Source organism: Spodoptera frugiperda, chromosome 12, assembly GCF_023101765.2.
Source record: "Spodoptera frugiperda isolate SF20-4 chromosome 12, AGI-APGP_CSIRO_Sfru_2.0, whole genome shotgun sequence".
NCBI classification, from domain to species: domain Eukaryota; kingdom Metazoa; phylum Arthropoda; class Insecta; order Lepidoptera; family Noctuidae; genus Spodoptera; species Spodoptera frugiperda.
The window spans coordinates 474,766-501,156 of NC_064223.1; the positions used below are offsets into that span (position 1 = coordinate 474,766).

Genomic DNA, 26,391 nt, shown 5'->3' on the forward strand with positions numbered 1-26,391 from the left:
GCAATGTGATAGGGGTGGGACTTCTAACCCGTTAAGGCTGAGTACTACATCTAATTTTATCGACAAAAAAAATATGGGGGGTTGAACCCCTAATTGAAAATATTGAAAAATTGTGATTTTTTCGGTAAAAATAATTCACAAATGATTTTTTTCTCACCAAAACATTATCAAACATTTGAAAAAAGTAATGAATTAGTTAGCCAAGGTTATTAGCTACCGTTTGTCGTTTTTTTTTGTTTCTACGACGCATACAACCTTTGATATCAAAAAAAGTAAAAAAAATATTAAAATTGCCATAATTTTAAGGGGGAGGGGATTCGACCCCTTCGACCCCCGACTTTTGTCGATAAAATTAGATGTAGAACTCAGCCTTAACGGGTTAGAAGTCTCACCCCTATCACATTGTATATTTTATTATGGTTTTATATCAATGGTTTTCGGGGTCGCCAAGTTAAAAAAAAACAATTATGGTAACGAACGTGACAAGACCTGGGTGGAACAAACAAAGAAAATACATAAAATAAATTAAACATCAATTCTTTATTTTCACGATATTTGTTTGAATATGCGAGGAATGAGCCCGTAAATTCATATTTCTTGCCTGTCTTGGGTCAATTAATTCCGGAAGAAGACAATTTTTATAAAATCGAATGATTCACTCCGTATTCGATATTAGCGACCCCAAAAACCACAACAATGACACTCATGTCGAAAAATGACAATGCCAGAATCTCTATAGAGCTTTGTCCCACCAAAAAAATATAGTGTACAGACATGCCAAATGTAGCATTCTATTGCTGCTCTATTAGTGATAACTAAAAACATGATTAAAAGCCTTTAGATCTTGCGGTTTCTATATGAATCTAAGTACAAAATATTACATTTAGGTTAGGTTAATTGCAGTTATAATGGTAGAAATAATTAAATTACAATGCTATCATAGGGTGTTTAGCTATGAAAGGAAGGAATGTCATCACTCATCACCAATATCACCTTTAGTAATCCTACTTTAATTCATAATCATAACGAAACAACAATGTAAACAGAACAGACAGAGCGAATGTCAAATAATGACTTTTTGGACATAATGACACACGCACGCCAATGAGGTTTCGTTACATCTAATCACTAACGATCAAACACGAAATCATAATTATAATATGCATTCATTATATGTAATATATATTATAAAAAAATTAACTAGCAGTATGTATTAAAACCAAATTCATATTAAAATTCGTACACATTACATTAATAAATATTTTTTTTATTGAATTACTCGTTTTGTTCCTTGTGCAAGCGTACTAAGAAACGCAGAGGGTCGCGATAAATACAGGAAATAGGCCTTGGGTTTTTAAAATTCTTTTTATTTCCTAATTTTTATCCGCAAGTTTATCAGAATAATAATTAAGTAACCAAGGGTCTTATTTTCATTGCATAATTTTGATTAATTTACATTTTTTGTACATTGATGAAATTAAGTGGGGCAGGATCTGGCATGGTCATTTATATATTTATGTCGGCGCCATCTTGAACTTAGATTTTCACTTTATATTCGTTATAAGCGACCCCAAAAACCATGAAAATGACACCCATGATGGAAAGTTGGCAAATCTTGTCGGCGCCATCTTGGATTTTGATTTTGACTCCATATTCGCTATAAGCGACCCCAAAAACCATGAAAATGACACCCATGATGGAAAGTTGGCAAATCTTGTCGGCGCCATCTTGGATTTTGATTTTGACTCCATATTCGCTATAAGCGACCCCAAAAACCATGAAAATGACACCCATGGTGGAAAGTTGGCAAATCTTGTCGGCGCCATCTTGGATTTTGATTTTGACTCCATATTCGCTATAAGCGACCCCAAAAACCATGAAAATGACACCCATGATGGAAAGTTGGCAAATCTTGTCGGCGCCATCTTGGATTTTGATTTTGACTCCATATTCGCTATAAGCGACCCCAAAAACCATGAAAATGACACCCATGGTGGAAAGTTGGCAAATCTTGTCGGCGCCATCTTGGATTTTGATTTTGACTCCATATTCGCTATAAGCGACCCCAAAAACCATGAAAATGACACCCATGATGGAAAGTTGGCAAATCTTGTCGGCGCCATCTTGGATTTTGATTTTGACTCCATATTCGCTATAAGCGACCCCAAAAACCATGAAAATGACACCCATGGTGGAAAGTTGGCAAATCTTGTCGGCGCCATCTTGGATTTTGATTTTGACTCCATATTCGCTATAAGCGACCCCAAAAACCATGAAAATGACACCCATGATGGAAAGTTGGCAAATCTTGTCGGCGCCATCTTGGATTTTGATTTAACCTCATGTTCAAAATAATATAACGAAACATTCTATATTCAGTAAAGTGTTGCTCGTACAGAATGTGTAAAAAAAAACATACAAACAGCCGAACATAGTACCTCCTCCTTTTTGTGAAGTCGGTAAAAATATCAAGATTGGTTTGTGAAGTATAATATCAAATATTTTGTACTCGTACAGCGATCTTTTTCAAGGCCATTTTTTGTAACAGGCGACGCAGCGTCCACCCACGACAGCGCTCGAGCGCAGACTGAAATTTCATTTGACATTTTCTATCCAATAAATCTAAATAGTAAACAAATAAAATAACCCTTATTGCTACGCTTTAAAGATGACGTCTGACAGCAAAATAGGAGAAAAAATTAAACGGGAACTTTTATTTATTTCCGAGACAATTTGAAATATTTTCGTAATTTTTTTCCACAGTATAATTTTTGATTATGTCTGCTTCCCCGGGATATTTTTTTGAGATTCAGAATTATGCGTGTAGTAGCAGTAAAATGTTCCTAAACTCAACCCTTTTTTGTCAATTTTGTGTGAAGAGGTAAAGAAAAATCGTGTTTGCAATAATAAAATATAACTTTTTTTCACATTACAAATCAATATTTTGGAGATAAAGAAGTGATCTATCTATTGTAATTGTTAGTTATGTTCAGTTAAGTTTCTTTTGGTCGTAATATGTACTGAAAAATTGCTTATTTTCGTCAGATTTGAGAACGCGTCCTTAACTGCAAATTAAAATATCATAGAATGATGAATAGATATAGGACGATCAAAGAAACATGGATCCCACCCAAAACATAAATGTGAAAGGCTGCCAAGTTCGATAATATTGGAATGCTTCGCCTATAAAAGAAGTGAGATCTAAATAAGTACCAAGTTCCATACACAGACCTCAGTTAAAAATGATATAACAAGTTGGCAAGTTTTCACACACTTTGTTATAAACCTACTAAACGCAATGAGTCAAGTATATAATTTTCTATTAAAACTTGCCAAGTTATATCATTTTTAACTGAGGTCTGTGTATGGAACTTGGTACTTATTTAGATCTCACTTCTTTTATAGGCGAAGCATTCCAATATTATCGAACTTGGCAGCCTTTCACATTTATGTTTTGGGTGGGATTTCATTTATTTTTGTAAGGTTTATTTTCTTATTTTACTTTACTTTGACTAAATACAAACCTTCGTAACGAATTTTAGGTCGGTACGACCATTGGAAGATATAGATAATTTTTTTGTTTTAGTTCCTTAGGGGTATGAATTTACACCTTCATTATTTTTAAAACCGACTCACACTTGGCCATTTTCAGATTTTTTCCTTTACCTTGACCTAAAGACCTACCTCCATGCCAAATTTCAAGTCAATACGACCATTGGAAGTGGTCTAGGTTTTTGATGAGTGAGTCAGTCAGTGAGTGTATAGTAAAAATAGCGATTTTCTGACGTCAATATCTCAAGACCTACAATAGGTACATTAATGAAATTTTGTATTTTAGATAAGTAAGTAGATCTCGACAGATACTAGAAATTTCATATGCGTAGATTAAATAGATTTTGAGTTATAGGTGGGTCGAACTTGGCCCGAAATGGTTCGTGTAATATAACCCACGGCCGGTGTGTCGGTTTTTTGCTCGAACTTGGCGGACACACTGCCGTGTGTCTAGATTGGATAGGTTGTGAGAAGAATGTTATGAAAGAGAAAGGATTGTGTGATAGGATGACGCCTGCCACCTGACAGGAGAGAATGGAAAAAGATCACGTTCCGACACCAACTATTATTATTTTTTGGGGGCGAAAATCATCCAATGTTTCTCCCGCCTTGGATGAGGCGAGAAGAAGTTACCCGTTCCTAATTCTGCTTTTCAAGGCGAAGCCTCAAAACCAGCTAGTTAGTCCGCGGCTCCAGGTCAGACTCCAGTAACCTAAAGAAAAGGTCAGGAAGAAAAATAACAAGAAGACTGGGTTTCCATTCAAAACACAAAGCTTAGCTAACCAATAATAGTTATAGCAGAATGTTTTGTATCTCTTACACAAGCGCTTCTAACTCGACAATCTCCAAAATGTCCTCCAAAGAAGTGACGTTGAACTAAAGTTTATACAATCATACCCGTCACTAGTCACTACAGCAAATAAGCTTAGTACATTGTTAAATGCAAATATGGCAACCTGCAATATGAATCACAAGGAATCAACTGCGTAAATAATTGAATAAACAAGAGAAAAAATATGGGACATCATTATTCTGAGCTATGCCTCATCATTCTCATCAATATGTGCACACTTGATGATGTCCTTTCCGGACGGTAAGCCACGTGGGAGGTGACCAGAATTAACACAGGATGAGCTGGTACTTATAAACCATAACGACTGACGCGAGGAGTTTGTACTTCAGAAGTTGTTAGTATCCCTAACAGAAGTACCTAGGTTAACTTAAATCTAAATTTTTAATATAAATACTACACCAAATTTAATCTTCAGTACTCAAATGAGGCTCCAGCGTCTGATCCTATTACATAGCTTTTTAAAACTGCTTAGACCAATCGAAAAGAAGAAGAGCATTTGAAGACATGGCAAAAAATTTTATCAAAGTGAGCAAAAATGCTGAACAAGACCAGCTTTGAATAGAAGGTACCTCCCATGAATTAAGAAAAACCTAATCTACATAATTATGATAAATAAACATCTTGACCTTTAAATCAAGCAGGCCAATTAGCAATTAGTAAGTAGCTAATAAAATTGTGACGTCACCGTGGACTTGTGCAACCGTATGCGCCTGCGCAGCACACGTGTACCTCCACGATACAGACTAACGTTATCAGCGTGAACTTTTAATTGCTTCACAAGGACTTCATGGTACGTAGAGATAATAGGACATGTTTCAAAGAATGTAATCTAGACAAGTGTTCATGAGCTGCGGACTGCCTAGCGGGTTTACCGGGGCTCCGACTTGAAAAGCAGAAGTAGGAACGGGGTGGTTTTTTGTCAGTAAGAGTCTGATACTCTCACCTCGCCTAAGGCGAAAAAAATCATTGGATGATTTTCCCCTCTAAAAAGAGGCAGGCATGAGTTCATTGGATCACTGTTTTTAAACCCAAGATGGCTGACAATTTCTGTTTGTAGCAGATTTAATGTAAGGATTCATAGGTAGTCCAGGTGCATAGTGAATAAGACCTAATTCCAAAAGAAATAAGGTCTTAAATTAATCGAAATAGATACGAAGGCCACTTAGAAACTTAAAGAAATGCCACTAAGCATCAACAAGAAGGTTACTTAAGCGAAAAGTTAATATTAAATATGAACTCAGGATCATTATCTAGGAGATATGAATCTTTCAAATTGTTGATACGTTTAATGACTAATTAACTAAACCGGTTAGTCAAGCCTGAGAAGTTTATTACTGATTAAGTTACTGCGGTATTGTTTGGATACACATCCATTCTTAGCACGAAGTGACATAAATCGTCTCACAGCTTGGCGCCAAAGATTACATAGTCAGATTATGTCAATAAGATTTAGTTAGGAACGTTTGCAGAGGATAATAATATGCAACTGTGTCTTAATTCACATTTACTCTGGTCAAAAAATAAGGTTTTATTTAAGGGGGAAAATCATTCAATGACTTCTTTCGCTATGGCCGAGGCGAGAGTGTCAGACTCTTACTGACTAAAAACCTGCTCCTGCATCCTCCTACTCCTACTCCTGCTCTTTAAGCCGGTGCCCCAGTATACCCGCTAGGAAGTCCGAAGCTCCGGAAAGATGAAAGTAGAATACATCGTTAAAATCAGTTAATCGATGGCTAGTTTGCTGAAATTACAGTTAAATAGGTAGCTATATTGTATAGTATATTGCGACAACTATAGAACGTCTTTTATTAATATAGCTAGCTGACTATGATAAATATGGTGAGGTGCTCAATGAGGATGGTCATTCCTAACCTTTAGTAATGAGGAACACGGCTCAAGGAAGATGATAAAACGACCAAAACCAAAGCACAAGGAATTTTCTGGACCTTTACAAATGTTATAGAAGTCAAGTTATGCGCTCAATGTAAACAGAACCATTATGTCTTTGGGGCTATACTTAGTCGGCCATTGTATTCCAATAGAAAGACGTTCCTCTATCTATGTATCATGGATTCAGAAGCCAGGCATGTCCCATACGTGAATGACATAATCAGTGAACGTAAATGATAGGCATTCGACCGTGAAGATATATTTAGTGTTGTTTGCGAAGCTGCGAACTTTGTTTACTATTGTACCGGGCTATAGTAAGATACGGCTCAGAGGATAGTAGCTGTTATACGGGTTCACACAAACTCGAGGTCGGGGTCAATGCACTTATACGTCTTCCAGAGTTAATCTTCAAGGCAGAAATGGCTGATTTATATATTTCTTTATTATGTATCATAATAATATGTGGCATGTTATGACTGTGGGCTTATTTATTATATCAGTGAGGACGTGTAGGTATGTGCTGTATTATTTCTTTGTATAAAATGCAACTGCCAATGATTATGGAATAGGTATAAAAAAATGTAGTTTGCGTTCGATTAACGGTCAATTTCAATAACCTATCTATCTGTAGATTTGCTTATTAGAGATACAATTTTGACACATTTTGTTTAGAACTTGGCTTATTGAAATTGGCTGTAAAAGATGAAATGATTTTTATTATAATTTTAAATCTTTTTTATTTGTAAATGACCAAACATATAATAAATCACCGAGTATTTAGTCCAACACCAATATGATCGTAATTCGCCCGCTACAGAACTAAAATAAATAACCTAAATACTACATATACATAATATACAGAACTAAAATAAATAGCACTACCTATCACCATTCACCTTATTTTTCTCCACAAACGAGCTCACGAAACATTTATTTTTGTTAGAAGGTGAAATTTTCGAGGGCAAAACACTCGTAAGTGTTTGACAGTAAAAATATATTAGAAATCTCGTAGATAAACATCGTGACATGGAAAGAGGTCACTGAATTCATAAAAAAACATGTCAGAGTCAAAGTCAAAGCATTTATTTCAATTAATCCTAAATAAGGCACTTTTGAAACGTCAAATTGAATTGTCCGTCAGTCTGTCTATCAGTGAAGCTAGGCGCTCGTTCCAAAGTGTAGCTTCGAATGGAGAAGAACGAGCAAGAAACTCCATCGTTACTCTTTTTAAAAAATGTTTTTTACAATATCTCTGATACATACATGGAAAACAGAATCGACATTGACTTCTGTGGAAGGTTGGTAAGGTCGGGAGTATGTGACCGACATTAACTGATTACGTTGATAATATTTTTATAATGAGCTACTTATAGTTAATATCTAATTGCTATAATTTTATCGCGATGCCCTCTGAAAGTTCAGGTGCGTTCATTCGGAACACCCTTGTGTTTTGGAAAAGGTTGTGTACACAAGCAGAATAGCTTGTTCAATATACTTATGCTGAAAATATGCTGCATAATACAGTACGCACAGCTATCTTAGAAATGCTTTTCCACCTGAGATGTGCTATGCTACGTTGCTGTGGATACGTTTGACTTCCACCAAACATATTATTAGTAATTTAGTACTATGGTATTATATTATTACCCCAATCATGGTATACTATTCATTGGTACACATAGCTTAGCACTAGTCGAAACGGACGAACAAGCGATAGTTGTTGACGTAGGCCAGAAAGGGGTCTTATCTAAGTAAAATTCCCTAAGTACCCTAAGCAACTATTCCTGTGATGTATCGATAGATACACTCAAAAGGCCAGATTGGAATATTTCTAGTATTCTTTTATTTAAGTTTACGTTTACGTAAGGTAATATCAACCAATTCAGACACAGGACACAGCTGACTAAAAAACTAGTTTACCTCGTTAACGAAAAAGTGAACATAAATCATGACGTATTCTCGTAGTTAGTTGTTTTTAATATCCTTCGCGTTAATTGCGTAAGTAACCGCCAGTGAAAGTAGCACATTATATACCTGGCGCGCAGAGGTTATCTCTGTCGTTTATACTCTATGTAAATACGAAACATCTGTTTAAATACGAGTCGGATTGAAACAATCAACTGTTGCTGTTCTGTTTACTATGACTTAGTCATGTAGTTTCTTACAGAATTCGTATTATGTATTTTATGAGCGTTTTACAGTCCATTGACAGGTCGTGAAAGTGCCCTGTTAGACTGTAGACCTCCACTGCATAACTTCGGTCTACCTAGCAGGTTACCGGGGCTCCGGTTTGAAGAGCAGGAGTAGGAACTCTGTAGTTTTTAGTTAGTAAGAGTCTGACACTCCCTCTAGCCTCGCCCAAGGCGAGGAGAGAATACATTAGATGATTTCCCTCTCAAAAAAAAAAATAAATAAAGCCATCTCTGCATAAGGCTTGTCATAATCTCTGCGCTTGGTAGGTGGTTGGAAACCAGAGTTCAACAGGTTCAGGCAGTTATATTAGTAAAGGAATCATCACCAACGTGATTTAGCAGTTGCCATGTACTCATTTGAAAAAAGAACGGGATCTAGGTTAATCTGCTAGTCTAAAGAAAGTTTCAAACGTTATAATAATATTCGACGCCCAGTTTCATTAAAATTTATCTCCACATCATCGTTTTCTCACATAAAAATCGTCTCGTTCTTGATAACGGCTCTTACTAAAAAGTTGTCTGCGAAGCCGACCTACTTTATTGCAATTAAAATCTTGTATTTGGGGTAAATAATACAATGATCATGTATAAAATGTTGTAAAAAACAACAGTATATAGTGATAAAGGGTATGTGTAACGATTGTGTTCCCATGTGTTGATTCTCAGGCGAATGGGCCGCCATGCTTGATGCCGGGTCAACCGCTTGTTGGCACACTTGGCGACGGATCTTGAATTCCATCGTCAGTCTCCGTATTTGTACGTATTCTGCACTGGTACGTTATGGATGGTCCAATCCCAACCAATATAACATTATCCCGTTACTGGTGTCGACAGAAAGCAATACAATGGAACCAACTATTGGTTGTAGAGAATAGCAGCATTGCGTAACGGATTGATGTTACGCTTTTTTGAGGAGTTTAGAGGAGGACACAGGATGATCTTTTTTGAGGGGGCATATCATCCAATGACTTCTCCTGCCTTAGGCGACGCGAGAGAGAGCGTCTGAATACCACCCGTTCCTACTCCTGTTCTTCGATCCGGTGCCCCGGTAAACCAGCTAGTTAATCCGCAGCTCCAGATTACAAAAAACCTACAGTAGGTATGGATGCAAAAACATAAAAGAAAATAGTTATCTTTAATATTTTACGTCACCAAACACAATCTTCTATCAAGAATCAAGACCGATAAACACAAATAAAAAAATCAGGTAACGCAAAAGCACCGAATACCGACCGGTGATCGGGCGCGGCGAACAAAATCCTCCAAAAGATAAACAAAATATTCAACATCGTATAATAAAAAATGCTTTTCCGAAAGTATATTAACTATGAATTAGAAATATGTTCATAATTTTGCCCTTTTACGACTATTTTATACCTATATTTCGATTTAAACTCTAAGCTTGGAAAAATACTAAAGTCCCCGTATACGGACCGACTGCCGACAGATGTCCGTGATACCGACTCCTCAGGAACCTGAGTCCGACCGGCCCAAACGCACATTGTAAAATCAACTCTATATCTTAGCAGTAGAGTAGAAATTCGTAAAACAACAATTTTTCTAAAACTATTCACGCATTGTTTTTGGATTCGATACTGAAATTACGATAATGTATTTTTAAATTTAACATAACATTACGTTTTTTAACACTCGGAGATGTAAGCAGAGAACACACAATGCGACGCCTACTTTTCTACCTACCGTGTAGGTAGTTATTTATTTTTTAATTAAGTTTCCTAGTACTTCAGCATAAGATTTACCTACATCATGTCGATCTTAATTTATTATGCCTAATAAAGAAATTTTTGGTTTAATGCGAATGGTCTTGAAGTACCTATAGGTAGATACCTATTATTAAGATACGTAATTAGGTAAATTCGTGACTAAACTTTTGTATGTACCCATACATTACATACTATGATTGTATCGTACATATGGTAGGTACTTATTTTATTTACTTTACTACTTGTAGGTACAATATACCTCCGTAGTTATTTTCGGAACATTATGTGTCGTAGGTATTACGTACAAGTACTATACCTATTACTAACGTTTTTGTCGTTCATCCCGATGACTTACCGATGATGTGCTTATAATGTAATTTAAAAAAAACACCAAAACCTATATTCCCTTAGTTAGTCGGAACAAGGGACAGGGAAACAAATCGTATCCAGACTACGATCAAACCAGTATTTGTATAATAAAACGTCGTAACCGAAATTTATACCATTTTTTTTAGTTACTTTCTACTCTACTATTACTTATTAAGTTGTAACAATATCGTATTCATGAAATTCTTCGAAATAAACATAAAATATAAAGGTTTACTTCTAGCAAGTCTTTGTGAAGGAATCGTAAATAAATCGGAAATATGTCAATTTGAAACGTAAATTACAAAGAATCCATTATAGTTAGCATAGGTCGGATACCGGTCTATTATCTAAGGATAGCTTTAAGAATAAGAAACTAATCACAAAACACTCCCAAAACAACCCACGTTACAGAAAATTAGTGTCATTCATAAACCTTAAAATTCCGTTTACCGACCAATTTGGTCGGTATTCGGTACGTCGTTATTTTGTAGGGCTCCTCATTCCGTCCAACATTAATTTATCGATAAATCTATAAAAACAAGGAATTTTAGTATGAATATTGAAATTATAAGGACTCAATGAACCAATAAATCACATAAAGTAAATACATTCCTTGTTTACCCGAGTGATCATCGCCAAAATCGAGATCTTTTATTTCACTGATTTATGTTTTTTTCGCATTAAAATTTACGCAAACTGCACCTTCTTTAGATTTTGTGGGATAGTCGGAATGTGTGTTAAACCCACAAAACCCAAGTTTTGACTGAAGGTGTATGATGAATTAATGTATTAATTAAGGCTTGTTGTCAAGACTTTCGCGCGATAAATACACAAATTAGCGTAAAAGAACTAAAATGGTCGGATCGAGGAGGTCGGTCGGTAACCGGTGCCTTTGCGTTACAAAGTACTTAATAATTTAGTTCAAGAGCATTGACCTCTAGTTGTTCTGGTGATGATGTTGTCTTCAATTGACACCTTGTTTCTGAGGTTAATTGTACAATACACGCCATGAATTGTTTTCCAATCGTTGATAGTTTTCAAGGTCCCCTGTATATTTACAAACCTTATCGTAATTATGGAAGATTCCTTAGACGAAACTAAACACTAGTATGATGAAGATGTTTTTAGTAAATTAACTAAATATCGCGGTTCACACACGTACATTACACGCTGCTCATGATGAAGAGTCCCTCTGTGACTCGAAACTAGTAGAGCTTTTCTCTATTAATGTACGTGAGTAAATCGTGATTTTTAGTCAATTTAGTATGTCTCACGATAGTTATTGTAAAAATGCGTTTTTAGTATTTTAACTTTTGGTCTGCGGGTAACTATATGAGAAATAATAGAAAACACATTGTGTCTGGCGTAGATCTGCGCTCCAGCATACCACGGGTTAAAAGACATTAATGATATAAGTTTAACCCTTGGTATGGAACGCAGATCCACGCGAGACACAATGTGTTTTCTATTATGTCTCATATACCGTCAGACGAGAGGTTAGAATAATTAGGTGTTAATTAGAATACACAGTTAATATGGAACTCTTCGTGATTGCTCGAATTGTTTTGAGTCACGACTGGGACTCATAATTATGTGCAGCAAGCGGTGAACGATGTTGCACCACATTATCTGTTTCAAGATTAACTACTTAAAAATAGATTATGCATCAGTGACCATACTTTGTAACTACTAAATTTCTAGATAGGTATTGAAAATTGGTTATATAAGTCGAAAGCGTATAATCTTTGGAGGAAATCTTCGTCAGTTCCTGAGATTTGGCAAGATGTTGCATTGAGGTAATTAGTGATGCTAGTCTAGTACTAAGTCACTTCTCAAAATAATATTGGCGGTTATTTAGACAAGCAACATTTTAAGTGTGGGAGAGCCATGCTTCGGCACGAATGGGCCGGCTCGACCGGAGTTATACCACGGCCTCACAGAAAACCGACGTGCTTGCGTTGTGTTCTATTTTGTGAGTGAGGTTACCGTAGACCCAGTTATATTCCCAAAGTCTTCAATTCCTTCTTCTTCAAGTCTTCAAAGTCTTCAAGACCTTTTTCAAACTGAATCGCCAAGAACACCATATTCCTAACAGCGGTAGCACAGTTTTATTCATACAAAATATAGTAATCCATCTCCTGGAATTTGTTAATCGACTACTAGGTACCTATTGTGGGTGACATTACAAAAACTTCAAAAATTAAATAAATATGTATAACTAATTTTAACTTTCAACCAACTGTGTTAACAGTAGAGTCTACTATTACTTTGGGACTTAAACACATATGGTGAAAAGTGGGTGACATTGTACAGTGGCATTAGTTACGTGCCGTAATGTGCACCTCTGCCTACCTCTTCGGGGATAAAAGGCGTGACGATACACACCATGTTAACCGACCAAAGGAAAGCCCTATTACAACACAATAGGCACAAACCCAAGTACCGTATCTTTAACTGCTTTCTCCACTTTAAAAATATCATTTTCCTTCTAAGTACTCAATGACATAGTTCTGTTATAATTATCTCACTTATTTTTATTGTAACAATTTCACTGATAGGTATAACAATGTTGAATCAGACATCGCTGTCTGCACGTGGGACTGTTTCAAAACACATTGTTTGTTATTGAAATCTTGGCAGGAAACATTGTGAGTTCACTCCTCTTGCGAGCAAAAATAGAGCGTTGTCAACTGGCTCGGTTGCTTGTGTTTACTAGTTTAATGCATTGCGAAAATTACTTGTTTATTATTCATTCAATTTTGTTTCAGATTCGAGTACTTAGTAAACATTTAAAAAGAGACTATTTTCTGCAATTTGTAGCCGATTAGTTATCTCCCAAAACTCCTAATACTGCGTTGTGGCGCACAACTAGCTTTGAATGTAATCACAAACCGATTGATTCGGATGAAATATTTACTACTACTACTATATAAAAGTATGTGATATTGTTCTTTTAGTTCAGTATCTCTAAAGATTTTCAATGTTTTTATCTGTTTACTTCCACTGTCTACTGGATGACGTTTAAGCAAATAATTGACGACATCTATTTTGGATATTATTACGTTCCTTCGTGCCATTTGGCGCGTGGCACTGGCCCTGGGCGTGATGAGTCCATTTGTTTCTAACACGGCTTGTCACTTTTGTTAGCAATGCCATTAAAACCATCTACAATTGTACCCACAATCATATCAATTGAAATATTCTTTGGGAACATACATTTTTGCGAACTCAATAGCGAAATAAAATAGGTACTTGAAGCTGTTCCGACACCTGATAGATTGCCATTTTCCGGTGCCTAATACAAATCCAATTACCTACCTATGATTGAACGATGTTTTTGTGATATCCTCGAGGTTCTATGAACGTTGTAAAATGTTAACCACTACTGCAAAATGTCGAAATGTTTAACACGATACAATTAGTTAGGTAGGTACCGTACTTGAATCAATGTTTGCACATAATGGTAGTGGTAGCTGACCATAAATTGTAGGACGTGATCAAAATAGTAACGACTTGCGTCTATTTTTAAATGTAATGCTTTTTTTATAGCTTTTTGTAATTGTTGTTAGACTTCCATGAGCATTATAATCAGTTTAGTCCACATCACTTCAATAGTCTAATCCTCTTCGCTCTGGGTGCGTTACTCGTATTTTTCTATAGCCAATCAAATTAGTAGCAGGCCCAAAAGAAGATGGCGGGACGAACTCGACATCTATGACAAGTATTGCCCGCAAAAATCTTTAGACAGAAAGGAATGGAAGGAAGGTACGGAGGCATTTGCCTTGCAGTGGGACGATCATGGCTGAAATCTAAATGTAAATCTAATCAAATTAGTTAGGCGGTTAATTATTTTATATTTTCATCAAGGTATTTGCGTGGATTGGGGAGGATCAAGTAAATCAGTGTGGGTTTAGCTTTCATTATTTTTCAAGAAATCCAGCTTGTGGACTACCATGGGCTGTTAATGAACAAGGCATTATCAAATCCCCAACTTTATCGGCCATAAATATATCTATTCTAAACTGTGTCGTTATCTTTTAGTACAGACCTTTGCAATATATTTTTTTATAGTTTTAACCTTCGCACTGTTTTTCTAACATACTTCCCACCCCGTTTGTTAACTAGTTAACAAACAATAGGTTTTCCTTGTATCAATTATACAATTATCTCCATGCATAATGTGATCTCAATAATATTTCTCATGTTGGTACTTAGACTCGTAGACAACCGAAGACTTCGATCTTCGTTAGTTTACAAAACTCTTTCGAAGGGTTATTACTCATCATCATTAATTAGGTCGTGTCGGGACAGTTCACTGCAGCACTTCAAAGCCCGAGTGAATAGGTTGCTTATGGGCAGACGTGCTCCATCTTAGGCCCATCATCACTTACCATCAGGCGAGATAGCGGCCAAACGTCGACCTAACAAACGTAAAAAAAGTCTCATCTTCTCAAGATAATTTGCCATAATCGTTTGGCAGAAGATTTGAAGACCATAGTGACAGTTTACAAGGTTCAGATTTATTCGGGACACTTAAGCAACTCTGCTGCCGCATGTCTGTTGTATTTGTAGTCCCTTAATCGGCTTATTGCGACACCCACGTTAAGAGTGGTTAAGAGTATTCTACTCCAGTCTATCGTCACCGCTCACCGCACGGTTGTGCAGCATACAATTTGCGGTAGTTATATTCGCACATTGATAAGAAGAGTGACACTAACCAAAAAAGCTATTCTTTCAGTAGAAGCATTTAAAGTTTTACCAAACTTCGGAGGCTAAGATGGCACTGCTAACAAAAATACGTATTTTTTCGTAGTGTAAGTAAGTATAGGTCTTCTTATCAATGTGCGATATTTAAATTAAGGTGATCTCTTTTCAGTAGTTCAATAACTTCTTTTTTGACAGAGGCTAAGTGTGTTATCATGTTCGTCATATGCTTGTTTACTTAATTTACTACTTACATAAATGTGCTTAGGTACTTAATCCAGGTAATTTTGGGACATGTTTGTTTAAAACTTATGTATATTAATTTACATACGATTTACCTCTACTAATAAATCTACTAAGAAAACCATTAACAAGACAAAAATGTGTTTGGAATTTTTATTTTGGTAGGTTTAAACTAAAAAGATTTGGCAAGCTAAAGTCGTGGTGGACCGGTCACATTTGTCGAAGAACCAATGACCGTCCTAAGTGGAAATCGCGTCAGTCGCAAACCGCGTGGAGTGAGAATATCCGCATAGCAGATCTGGTTGGCTGTGGTTGGATGAGAAAGGTTGAAGAAGCTCCATCATTGGACAAAACAGGCATGATGATGAGGTAAAAACTTAGCGTTTTCACTATTAGTTAACGTTTCTTTCATAATTCAGTTACGCGTTCAGTTATCAGTATTTATTTTGTACAATGAGAACTGTAATGGAATTAATTAAATTTAGCAAGGCTGCGAAGGAAATAAAGACGTCACGCACTGTTGCAGGCAGGCCGGCAATTATGTGGCATGTAGGTACCTATCTACTTACCTAGTTTAACGTGGGTAAACTATCTACAATTAATTTAATGGCAATTTATAAAAGACAACTAGTTATTTAATAGACATTTTTTTGACTGAGAAGAACATTGTTCATGCACACTGGGTGCCCCAGCTACTTAAATAACGTGATCTACCTGATAAAGAATCACCTCATAGCAAACCGAATTAAGAATTCTGCAAAACACATTTAGCAAAACAGGTTGTAATAAAATAACTTATTCAAATATGAAGGTCGTTTTAAATATCGGTATAATTATAAAACAAACTTACCTGATGGGAATATCAGGCACACAAGCACACAGAACACTAGGAATAGGTATCCTGTCAACATTTTCCCAACTGTGCAATTTCGTACACACTTGACGACTCAATAACAATAACCGTTTGCATTGTGCATTAAATTTGAAATAAAAACAACTGACAAATACAATCACCAGTCACTATAACACATTTGTTAACACCCACACCACTAAAAACTGTTGATTTGTAAAAAAAATAACAGTTAAAGTTACAGCGATCGAAAAGTTTAAGCGTTCGATGCGTGAAATCGGAATGAGGCGACCATTTTGGCGCGAGAACACGACACGTCCGTGCGAGTGCGCGCGGCGAGGCGGACTTGATAGTTGATCAACCAACTCGGCCGGTATCCGCGGCTGTGGCGCGAAGCTTGTTTGGGCGGTTCGCCATTACCTACGAGTACAACTGACGTTGTTGCGACGCGGCAGTCCGCTGTTCGATACGATCCCCATTGCTGCCATAACACAATATCCAGTTATAAGTGCCTAGTGCCTAGGTATTTAGGAACCCATATAACTGCACAGAGCAAGTATACAGCAGTGGATTTCCTCATAGTACGAGTAACATAGGTAGAGAAGCCTTAATCACTTAGGTATTTTATAATCTACTGACGTTCCATATGTTGGTTCATTTTCTCCAAATATTTGGTTAAAATACCTACTTAATGTCAAACAAGAGGAAATTTTAGAACACTCCAGTTCTACGGTTCTACCTATTTACAACAACAGCCTAGCCCGGAGGTGATAACAGCGTTGTTTATTTAGTTTCTGCACGACTTCATACCTAACGCAAATCGACCTTCATGTTATTTACTTAATAACAAAATATGCTAAAACTTAATTCCTATTTCCTAATTACTTCCCTACATAATGATATTTTTATATTTTATACCATTAATACAAATACACGTCGTGACTACCTATTATTAGAATAATTAATGCAGTCTTGATACGCCACCGAATATCTACGTCTACCCACAAATTCAAATTGTATTGTAAGTACGGCTAGAGCTAGGCTATTTCTCCGTCTGTGAAGCAGTCATGCTAGCTAAGGAGGAGGCGGGGCGCGTAAAGGAAAGAACCTCCTTACGGCCCAGCCATCGTGAGAGACACTCCGGACGTCGGAAATTGCGCGACGATCTCCGGCCACCTTAAGTGCCCTCTTGCCTCGCCTAAGACAGGAGAAGTCATTGGATGATTTTCCCCCCTTAAAAAAAAAGAACTAGGCTAATTTTGTAACTTTAAATTTAAAAAATCGAGTATTGTTAATAATCTCGACCAATGACGGGCGAGAATGCGATCGAGCTCACTTCAAAATTCGAATCTCTATAACTTATTTATAGGTAAGTAGTGTTACCTACTTAGGACTTATATTATACCTACCACTTAAATATAAATAGGACTGATGTAAATTAATTAGTACTTTCCTCTGAATTATTGGCATTTTAAAGACTACCTATCAAATATCAATACTTATGTAATACTTCCTAAAGGCCCTTTTAGAATGATTGTGGCCAATAGCTTTTTTACGATTGGAATTTGTTATGGCACAGCACACCCACACCTAGAAAACCACTCTCAAAGCGATCCATTAATTGTAGAATTGAACCCGCGATACGTAAAACAGCAGCCATTCGTTCAGTCATTGCGCCAATCGTGCAATTGTACATTAGTTAAAAGTAATAAATCGGTGTCTAGCAGGAAAATTATTTTAATATTAGTTCTATGGCTAATCTACCATTCTACTTACTGTTTAAAAACTTGGCAACTCTTGCAAATTATAGTATTGCCAGCGTATTCAGTTAAGATTCCACTCCACTTTTCAATTAATTTTCAAATTGTTATTTATTTGTTATTTTAGTTATTTTATTCAAATGTGCTAGTAGTTTTTCAATGCCAAAAGCAAACCTCCCGTCTCTTGTTTACATACTTATAGAAACTGATCAAAACTTTATTCTCTTTTTATTATAAAGCAGGATCACTGATGCTTATATCGTGCAGAATCACTGACGGATGATAAGCAATCGCCGCCGTCCACATACATCCGAAACACCAGAGGTGCATTGCTGGTTATTTGAGGGTTAGGAATTTAAGGCTTGTTGGGGAATTGTAGATTGGGAAGATTGAGAAGTGGAGTATTTAGGACTCCGATAACCTCACACTCACACACGAAACACAACGCAAGCGTTGTTTCACGTCAGTTTTCTATTTAATCTTAATATTAGAATGTGGAACGTGTAAGATACTACGATTAAAAGCTATACAATTTGTAGGTACATAGTTTTAAACACTTTCTTTTTATTATACCTAAAATAACTAAATAAATGTAAATTAAGTACCCTGTAATTTTATTTTACTCATTACCATCTTTACGAACAATAAAGATACTTGGCAACTCTTTCTTAAGCCAATGACTTACTGACAAATGTACGTGACTTCAATCACAAACACATAAGATCGACCCACATTTTTCCGAAAACACGTCAGGCTCTCTTTGATAAGAATCAAACGAAAATAGACCTTACGCCACTTACACTCAATACAAAAGGAATTTTGTAGAAAGAAACCTACCAATAAATTGACGGTACGGTAGAATTTTACGTCACAAAATCGTCTTGTTGAACTTTAAATGTCACTGTCAAACTTTACCATAGTAATTTGTGACAAGTTATGTGCGCGGGCGCCGGGAAAAATATAAAACTCGGGAACGGGAAGTTTTTTTTACAACTTTTCCAATGTGATTCTTATTAGAATTTTTGAACTATAATTTAAACTAGTGATAAAATAAAGTTTTAATCATGGGTGTCTCGAGTACTACCATTAATGTATTCGTGGGATGTTGCGCTAGCGCTTTTCTTATGGAAATTCTAATGGCAAGTTGGCCTAACAGTGCGAATTTAGTAACTTATTTACAATTTTTCTTTATTTCCCTGCAAGGATTTATAGTAACAACGAAATGGGGAACGGTGAGTCATTTTGTACTGAAATAATTGCGTCAGTTACGCTTTACATTCGTAACAAATAGGTACCTATTTAATGGTGTTATTTTCCTTTTACATTACCTTAGTCTCGCTTGACTTAATTTATGATCAAATTAATGTCTATTGAAAATAATTGTTCGTTTTAAAATGAAATCATTAAAATGTTTACCACATTTTTACCTGTAATTTTGGTATTGGTACTTATGCAAATAAGGATAAGTGTGTAAAAATAATTTAAATATTTACTTAGCCTTAGGACATTTCCTCTAAGGACATTCAGTGTTGCTGCTAGGTAAAATTGTTATCAATTCCACTAATATGAAACTTGTTATTTATTCCAGGTTGGTCCAAAGATACCTATAAGGCAGTATGTGCTACTAGTCACCCTCTTCTTTGTGACTACTGTGGCTAATAACTATGTGTATGCCCTGCATGTGCCGTCCACATTGCATATGATTATACGGTAAGTACTTCTATAATCTAAAAAGTATTTAACTTAAGAATTATTTAAAAAATATTAATCATCCATGACCAGGATTGAAGTCCTAATAAAGATCTTATCGAATAGCTAATGCAGGTTGCTTTCAACCATCAATTTTAGAAGAGGTCTTATGTTCAACAGAGGACTTACTGTGGCAATTATTATTGAATCCTTCAAAGCAATAAAGTCATTTATTATTTTTCAGGTCAGCGTCATCACCCGCTAGCATGCTAGTCTACTGCTGTGTGAAAAAACAACTACCAAAGCTGAACAATGCCATTGGTTCTATACTAATCAGTGCTGGAGTGGCCCTGGCCATGTATGGTGGTGCTCCTACAGACGAGGAGAACAAAGGCACCTTCCTGTATTGGTGTATAGGAGTCACCATACTCTTGGCCACACTGATAACTGGTGCTTTCACCGGTTTACAGCAGGAGAGACTGTATTCTAGATATGGAAAACATCCTAATGAGGTAAGTTTGTCATCTCTTTTTTTATATATGTCCACTCTTGATACTAAATATAAATAATTACTTACCTAGACAAATTCAATATTAGATGTTTTATGTTCTTTTTCTTTATTTGGGAAAACAAACAGTTACACAATAAAGTGTATTGAAAAATTTACACCATATTGATAGCGAATTGCATATTACTTGAGTCAGCCAATTCCAAAGATGTATGAGTAGTGATTTCAAAGAAATATGTTTGATAAATAATGTTTACCTACAAGTTTTATTGTGTTATGTACTAGGAAGCTTATCAAGTATCACATAATGGGTAATTCTAGTTATCTTTATTAACTTTAATTTTACTAATTGCAAATAAAGATAGGCAACATAAGTAAAACAACAGTGATTAAGATGACAATTAAAATGTTTTTAACAACTTATACCTAATCTACAAAATTAAAAATTACGAAACTACAGAGCAATTGCTATAATTTTTGTTCATTTTGATTACTAAAAAAATTTTATTTTAATACAATCTAAATTGTGTTCGAATGTCAAGTAACATGCAATAATTTTTCGCGCATATCTTGTATATGTGTAATTTTTTTATCGCTGCCGCCCATGGACACCCAAAATACCAGAGGCGTTACAAGTGCGTTGCCAGCCTTTTGGGGGTTATGAATTTAAGGGTTGTTGGGGAATCGGGGATTGGGAACACAACGCAAGCGTTGTTTCACGTCGGTTATTTGTTAAATGTATTGTTTGATTAGATTTTAGACCAAACTTCCTAGTTCCTATTCATCATTAAATTGACTGACGGAAATTAACTCTTGAGTGTAACATGCTGGATCCACATCTTTTATCAAGCCAATTCATCAATTCACAAATCCAATCCATGCATTTTAAAGCACTTCAACATTATTAATCTACAATTTCTTTTACAGATGCTGTTTTACACCCATGCAATTCCATTACCTGTGTTCTTGACACTATCACCTCAACTGCTAAGTACTGCATCAATCCTGCCATTTGCAGCATGGGCGCTAATAGCTCTCAATATACTTTCCCAGTTCTATTGTACACATTCAGTACATGAGCTAGCAACCAAAGAAACTTCAGTCACGGTGACATTCATACTAACTCTTAGAAAGTTCGCTTCTCTATTGATCTCTACGATTGTATTTAAAAATAATTTGAACGTTTATCACGTTATTGGGACTGTGTTAGTCGCTATAGGCACTTGTGTATATTTCGACTTCTTCTCCGCTAGACGGCAAAGACCCGTGAGTATGAAGACTAAGTAATATTATTATGTATTTTTTGTGAACTGACTTCATGACATTCCTGCCGAATTTATTATTATTATTGTAGCAATGAGAGTCATTGTGTTGTGACTTTATAGATCTTTTTATGTTTTAAGAGTTTATAGGTGTCTAAATTATAATTATTTGTAATGATCAAAAGTATTTGTTATACATATATCTATTTATATAAATGTTTTGGTATAATTTTATATTTTATGTAAATTAGGATAAGAATAGAATAAAAATTTCGATATTATTTCCACATTTATTTAGTAATCTTAAAATATTTTGTAACTATGTGTATCTAGTATATATGTGTTGATTCTTACAAAAGAAAAATTATACAACTTTGTAAGGCGTGAGTGTTTCTTCAAAAAACTTTAGCATTTTACAAGGTAGATATTATCTTCACTGTGAAGTAAACAATCTAATGATTGAAAACGGCTACAGAATGCTTCTAATATCTTCCTCAGAGTCTAATTATGGATTCTCATATGATGTGACTGGTAACCAAGGTATAAAAGCCTCAGCCGTGGCTTGGATCATTAAACCACTGACCTCAATAACCACCCAGTAACAATTCGAGAGAATAATGATTTTCTTACATAATTTTTCAAACAAACACCCATCTAATTGGAGTAAAAATATACAACCTTACAGCGAATTATAACTACAATAGACAGAAGCTGCTTGTACCATAAAGGATTAAAAATATAGTTGTAGTAGCCTACTGGATTCATACACACAATCGCTCTATTCACATCACATCACTTATATTACAGTATTTGTCCAAGTTTTTCTTTAGAAGCCATAGTCTCATCTTCAATGTCTGAAAAAAGAAAACACGACGAAGTTAGTAAAAATATTTAGCACAAACAAAAAAGTTCAAGTTTGTCCCACTGTGAGATGGTATAACTAGAAATATCTGAATCCGTGGGTTCTACATACCTACCTGCTCTTGCTGTCAGAGCGGCTGCGACGGTCACGGGAGCGAGAGCGTCGTACTGAGGGCGAGCGGCGACGGACCGATGGGGAGCGGCGCGGCGATCCCGATCTGCCTCGGGAGTACGAACGCCTTCGTGGACTGCGACTGCGGGATCTATCGACATAAACAAAATATTATGATGCGTCCAATTTTGCGCATAACGTAAACACAGTGCAACATCTACACCTCAGGGCAATTTCAACAGAACAACGCTCAAATTTATTACAATTTTTTGGTCCTTCTGCATGAATAATTTTTAGTTATTCACCGCTTCAATGAGTCGACATCTCTTCTGTGTACCCATGTATAATTAGAGTAGGTAATATTTAGATATTGGGGGCCCATTTAATTACAGTCTACATTACACAAATCCCTAGTTACCTACACCTCAAACGCCAACACGACTTCTCTAATTCTAAGTATAGGCAAGGTAAGGTTCTAAGTATAGGATTTAAAAAGTACCGAGACATGGTGAGCCTGCGAAGGTTGACCGTTGTGGGGCTGCTGTGAGGCCGAAGGGATATTACTGAGGCGGAGGCGAGTTTCAATGTTATCTTCCGTCGAACGGTGGCATTAATTGGAAGTTTCAAGAAAAATTGCGGTAACACGGGGAAGTTGATCGCCGTTAGGTTGTATTTCTAGCTCGGTGCCACGGTGACGACGAGTGTGTGCAGTCGGTGAAGCATTAGGAGTTGCAATGACATTCAGGATGTTTGTAGGATCCTACACTGTGTGGCTCTCTATAATGCATTATATTCAAGTCCAGGTTCGGATTACGGTTGGGGACTAGGTGATGGCGGTCAGGAGGTAAGTTATAGGGACGCAGATGTTGGAGACGTCGGCTGCGCGCAGAAGTTTGGAGAGCCGATCGCAGAAGTTGAGCGGGATGTTGTTGCGAGCGGCGTTCGCGGATGTCAGATTGGTTAACGAGCCGTAGTTGTGGTGAAGACATGTGGTGAGGTCGTTGGTGTGTTGGTGGTTGGTTGATAAAATGGACCTGTAAACGTTCCAACACCCACCACTTTTAATATCTCCAGATCAACGTACTTACTTAACTACTTGTCTTTGATTAATTTAACAGCATTTTGATTCTTCAAAAGCAAGCAAATCATGTAATTTAAGTCCATTTGCTAACTGCAAATTAGACTTACGAGGTAAATAATGAGGTACTTAGTTGTTAATGATGATCACTAATGGACTTTCAATTTGAATCTTGTCCCACCCATCTGAGATTACATGTTTGGACAGTTACTAAGGAAGTTATAGCATTATCCTTTTTCTTTTTGGTTGTAAGGATGCATTTATTTTCATTCTCATGAAAATGTTATAAGAAGTTCCCCTTGTTTTTCATTTAGGTATATTTATAATGGTAACTACTCTAACAACTGATCAAATTACTATGTGACATACCTGGAGTATCGGCGATCTCTTCTTGTGCGGCCATTAGACATTTCAACACGGATGCGAGTGCCACAGCATCGTCTATAAACAAGATAAAGAAAAAAATAAATAACATGTTACGAATTTCAATAAATAAAAGTACATTTATGTTTTGTCCAATTTTTAAATATAGTCTGACGGGCGGACAATATAGTCTATTTAAATTTACCTACCCTTGATTTAACGCAAAAGCAGCAGCATCGTTATCATTGGTTAATGCAAAACCATTATTACATCATGTGGTGATTAACTACTGATAGAAAACGTCTGGACGTATTCAATACAGTTTTTAATTAGGTACTTACCTACGAATTACGCAAATGCAATCGTAAAAACTGAACAATAAATCGATGTGTTAAGTATTTTCGAAGTAGAAATCTAGAATATTTATTAGAAATTCTCAGTTTCAAAGTTTGAAGATGCATACATACTAAAAAAAGAAAGTTTTAAACCTTGATAAAGATTTTTAAAACAAAAATGTTCCCCATTCCAAGACAAGTGGTATTCCATTTAGGGGATATCACATCTCAGTCTTAGTCTGGAGGTATCGTGATCTAGCACACTTATGACTCAAGCGTTTCACATTAAGGGTGGAACGGATCTAAGGAGCGTGCAGAGTAACCGTTGAACTGAGGTTTGAACTCGCGATCTATCGATCGGCAGTCGCCGCCATGACCGTTCTACTATCGTTTATTTACCGAGGTCACGCGAAATAGGCACTCGGTTTTAAGCTAGATAGGTAACAGTTAAATTATAATACTTTTGATGTAACAATCTCCTAATGAAAAGACATAAGACAACGTAAAAGTTGGATGAAAAACTTGATTCTTAGAAAAAATACCACGCAGACGGTATTTCTTTTCGAAGCGACCTGTCTACTTTGCATGGTATTTTTATGAATCCTTTAGATTTCCTTCAATCGTCTATAGGTACTTTTATCAAGAAATATACTGTTCGATTTGTACAAATACATACTATTGTAACAAAGTGTAAAAGTATTCAGAAGCATCATCAAGAGTGGGTCAAGTGAAACTAAAATGGCGGATGAACTTCGGTTCGATCGGTATTATAAAAGCACATAGGCACTGAAGTACAAATGGTGGAACAAAACTAAGAATATGAAATAATTGAGTATTACTTACGTGCCATCCAAGCCTCGTACGGAATCTTCAGCATCACGTGGGTCTTCAAATTCTACAAACGCAAATCCTGGCGGATTCCTCGCCACCCACACATTCCTAATGTTTCCGTATTTCGAGAATACTTTTTCTATTTCGTATTTAGACGCATTTGTGCCAAGATTGCCGACATAAACCTTACAAGAGAGGTCCCATTCTCTGTAGCGAGACATCTGGAAAATAGAAAAGCAACGTGTAATATTTTATTCGTTTCGACGCCATTTTGTTATCATCACTTCACTTATATTATTGGTTGCGTAATTTCACTTAAAACTAGCACTTACTTTGATTTCAATAGTGGTTTAATGACAATGATAGATTTAAAGAGTCACTTTAAAATGAGTACTGATTTTAATTTGACTAGCTCACAACCTTCCTCTATAAACGTCCGAAACGGAATGAATAACGAATGACGGAAATCGAAATGGAAGTACCTCGCCGCGATAACGAATGAATGAACGAATACGACGGAAAGAGAGAGGAAGGGTGACTTGAACGAAGTTCACGTCGTTCTGTTTTTCTTCATTTCATTCATTTCATGGCTCATTGATTGAACGATTTAATGAATGAATACAGACTATATTATAGACTAGCTTCTGCCCGCGACTCCGTCCGCGCGGATGTCGGTCTTCGCGTGGAAGTTTTATTTCTCCATTTTGAGTAACTGTGAAAATGACATCTTATAAATATCTATTGGACCCAAATACGGCAAGGCCCATAATAATTAAGGAGATCCCTCTATTGAGCTACTGCTGTTGAGCAGAATAAAACTGAAAAATAAAGATTTTTTTCTACGTATTTTTCCAGGATAAAAAGTAACCTATTTTATGTCCAGGATAATAAGTTAATTATACCAAGTTTCAACGAAATCAAACCGTTAGTTTTCACGTGATGCCTGAACATATATAGACAGACAGACAAAAAAATAATAATCACATATTTGGGTTTGGTATCGACCCAGTAGCACCCTGCTATTTATTTTTTCTATATTTTCAATGAACAGAATTGACCCTTCTACAGATTTATTATAGCCCGCGACTTCGTTCGTGTGGAATAGTGACTTCCGGCAAATTTTTGGTTTTAACCACAAAATTCCCGATTTCGCGGGATCTCTTCAAAATTGAGATGTGGAAAATATTCTAGGGAACTCCTCAAAAATCAACATAA

At 36.2% G+C, this 26,391-nt stretch overlaps 3 protein-coding genes and 1 non-coding gene across 8 annotated transcripts in view; 1 reads left to right on the forward strand and 3 right to left on the reverse strand.

The window, feature by feature from the left end:
- The window catches only part of LOC118262454 (uncharacterized), a 75,986-nt gene extending 59,180 nt beyond the window's left edge, over positions 1-16,806 (reverse strand). Inside the window, exon 1 of one of the 4 annotated variants that reach the window (XM_035573816.2) lies at positions 16,378-16,806. In XM_035573816.2, coding sequence (XP_035429709.1) covers positions 16,378-16,438 — 61 coding nt within the window. In that variant the 5' untranslated portion in view covers positions 16,439-16,806. The remainder of the gene's footprint in view (positions 1-16,377) is intronic. The other 3 variants (XM_035573815.2, XM_050697417.1, XM_050697416.1) reach the window with 3 other exon arrangements.
- Positions 16,807-18,904: 2,098 nt separating this feature from the next.
- Positions 18,905-22,464, forward strand: LOC118262455 (UDP-xylose and UDP-N-acetylglucosamine transporter-like). Its single transcript, XM_035573817.2, has 4 exons — positions 18,905-19,369; positions 19,726-19,847; positions 20,071-20,338; positions 21,262-22,464. Exons 1-4 carry the CDS (start codon positions 19,202-19,204, stop codon positions 21,619-21,621), a joined length of 918 nt encoding a protein of 305 aa, XP_035429710.2. The 5' UTR covers positions 18,905-19,201; the 3' UTR covers positions 21,622-22,464.
- On the reverse strand, positions 21,873-25,676 carry LOC118262274 (RNA-binding protein 1). Of its 2 annotated transcripts, none has more exons than XM_035573483.2 (5): positions 25,509-25,676; positions 25,189-25,397; positions 24,017-24,088; positions 22,574-22,720; positions 21,873-22,450 (listed from the first exon to the last, which is right to left on the reverse strand). In XM_035573483.2, exons 2-5 carry the CDS (start codon positions 25,395-25,397, stop codon positions 22,444-22,446), a joined length of 435 nt encoding a protein of 144 aa, XP_035429376.1. In that variant the 5' UTR covers positions 25,509-25,676; the 3' UTR covers positions 21,873-22,443. The 2 variants fall into 2 exon arrangements, 1 of the variants encoding a protein (XP_035429376.1); XR_007705817.1 differs by lacking the exon at positions 21,873-22,450 and adding an exon at positions 23,069-23,603.
- On the reverse strand, positions 24,524-24,661 carry LOC118263212 (small nucleolar RNA SNORA53). The gene has a single exon (XR_004782575.2). It is a non-coding gene; the product is annotated as a small nucleolar RNA SNORA53 (small nucleolar RNA).
- Positions 25,677-26,391: the final 715 nt, after the last annotated feature.

Excerpts from the sequence above, each read along its gene's own strand:
- LOC118262455 (XM_035573817.2), top strand. The coding sequence starts at position 19,202 with ATGGGTGTCTCGAGTACTACCATTAATGTATTCGTGGGATGTTGCGCT. Across the intron at positions 19,370-19,725 it reads TAACAACGAAATGGGGAACG|GTTGGTCCAAAGATACCTAT; the intron begins GTGAGTCATTTT and ends TATTTATTCCAG. Across the intron at positions 19,848-20,070 it reads ACATTGCATATGATTATACG|GTCAGCGTCATCACCCGCTA; the intron begins GTAAGTACTTCT and ends ATTATTTTTCAG.
- LOC118262274 (XM_035573483.2), bottom strand. The coding sequence starts at position 25,397 with ATGTCTCGCTACAGAGAATGGGACCTCTCTTGTAAGGTTTATGTCGGC. Across the intron at positions 24,089-25,188 it reads GTACGAGGCTTGGATGGCAC|ACGATGCTGTGGCACTCGCA; the intron begins GTAAGTAATACT and ends TCTTGTTTATAG. Across the intron at positions 22,721-24,016 it reads AGAGATCGCCGATACTCCAG|ATCCCGCAGTCGCAGTCCAC; the intron begins GTATGTCACATA and ends TTATGTCGATAG.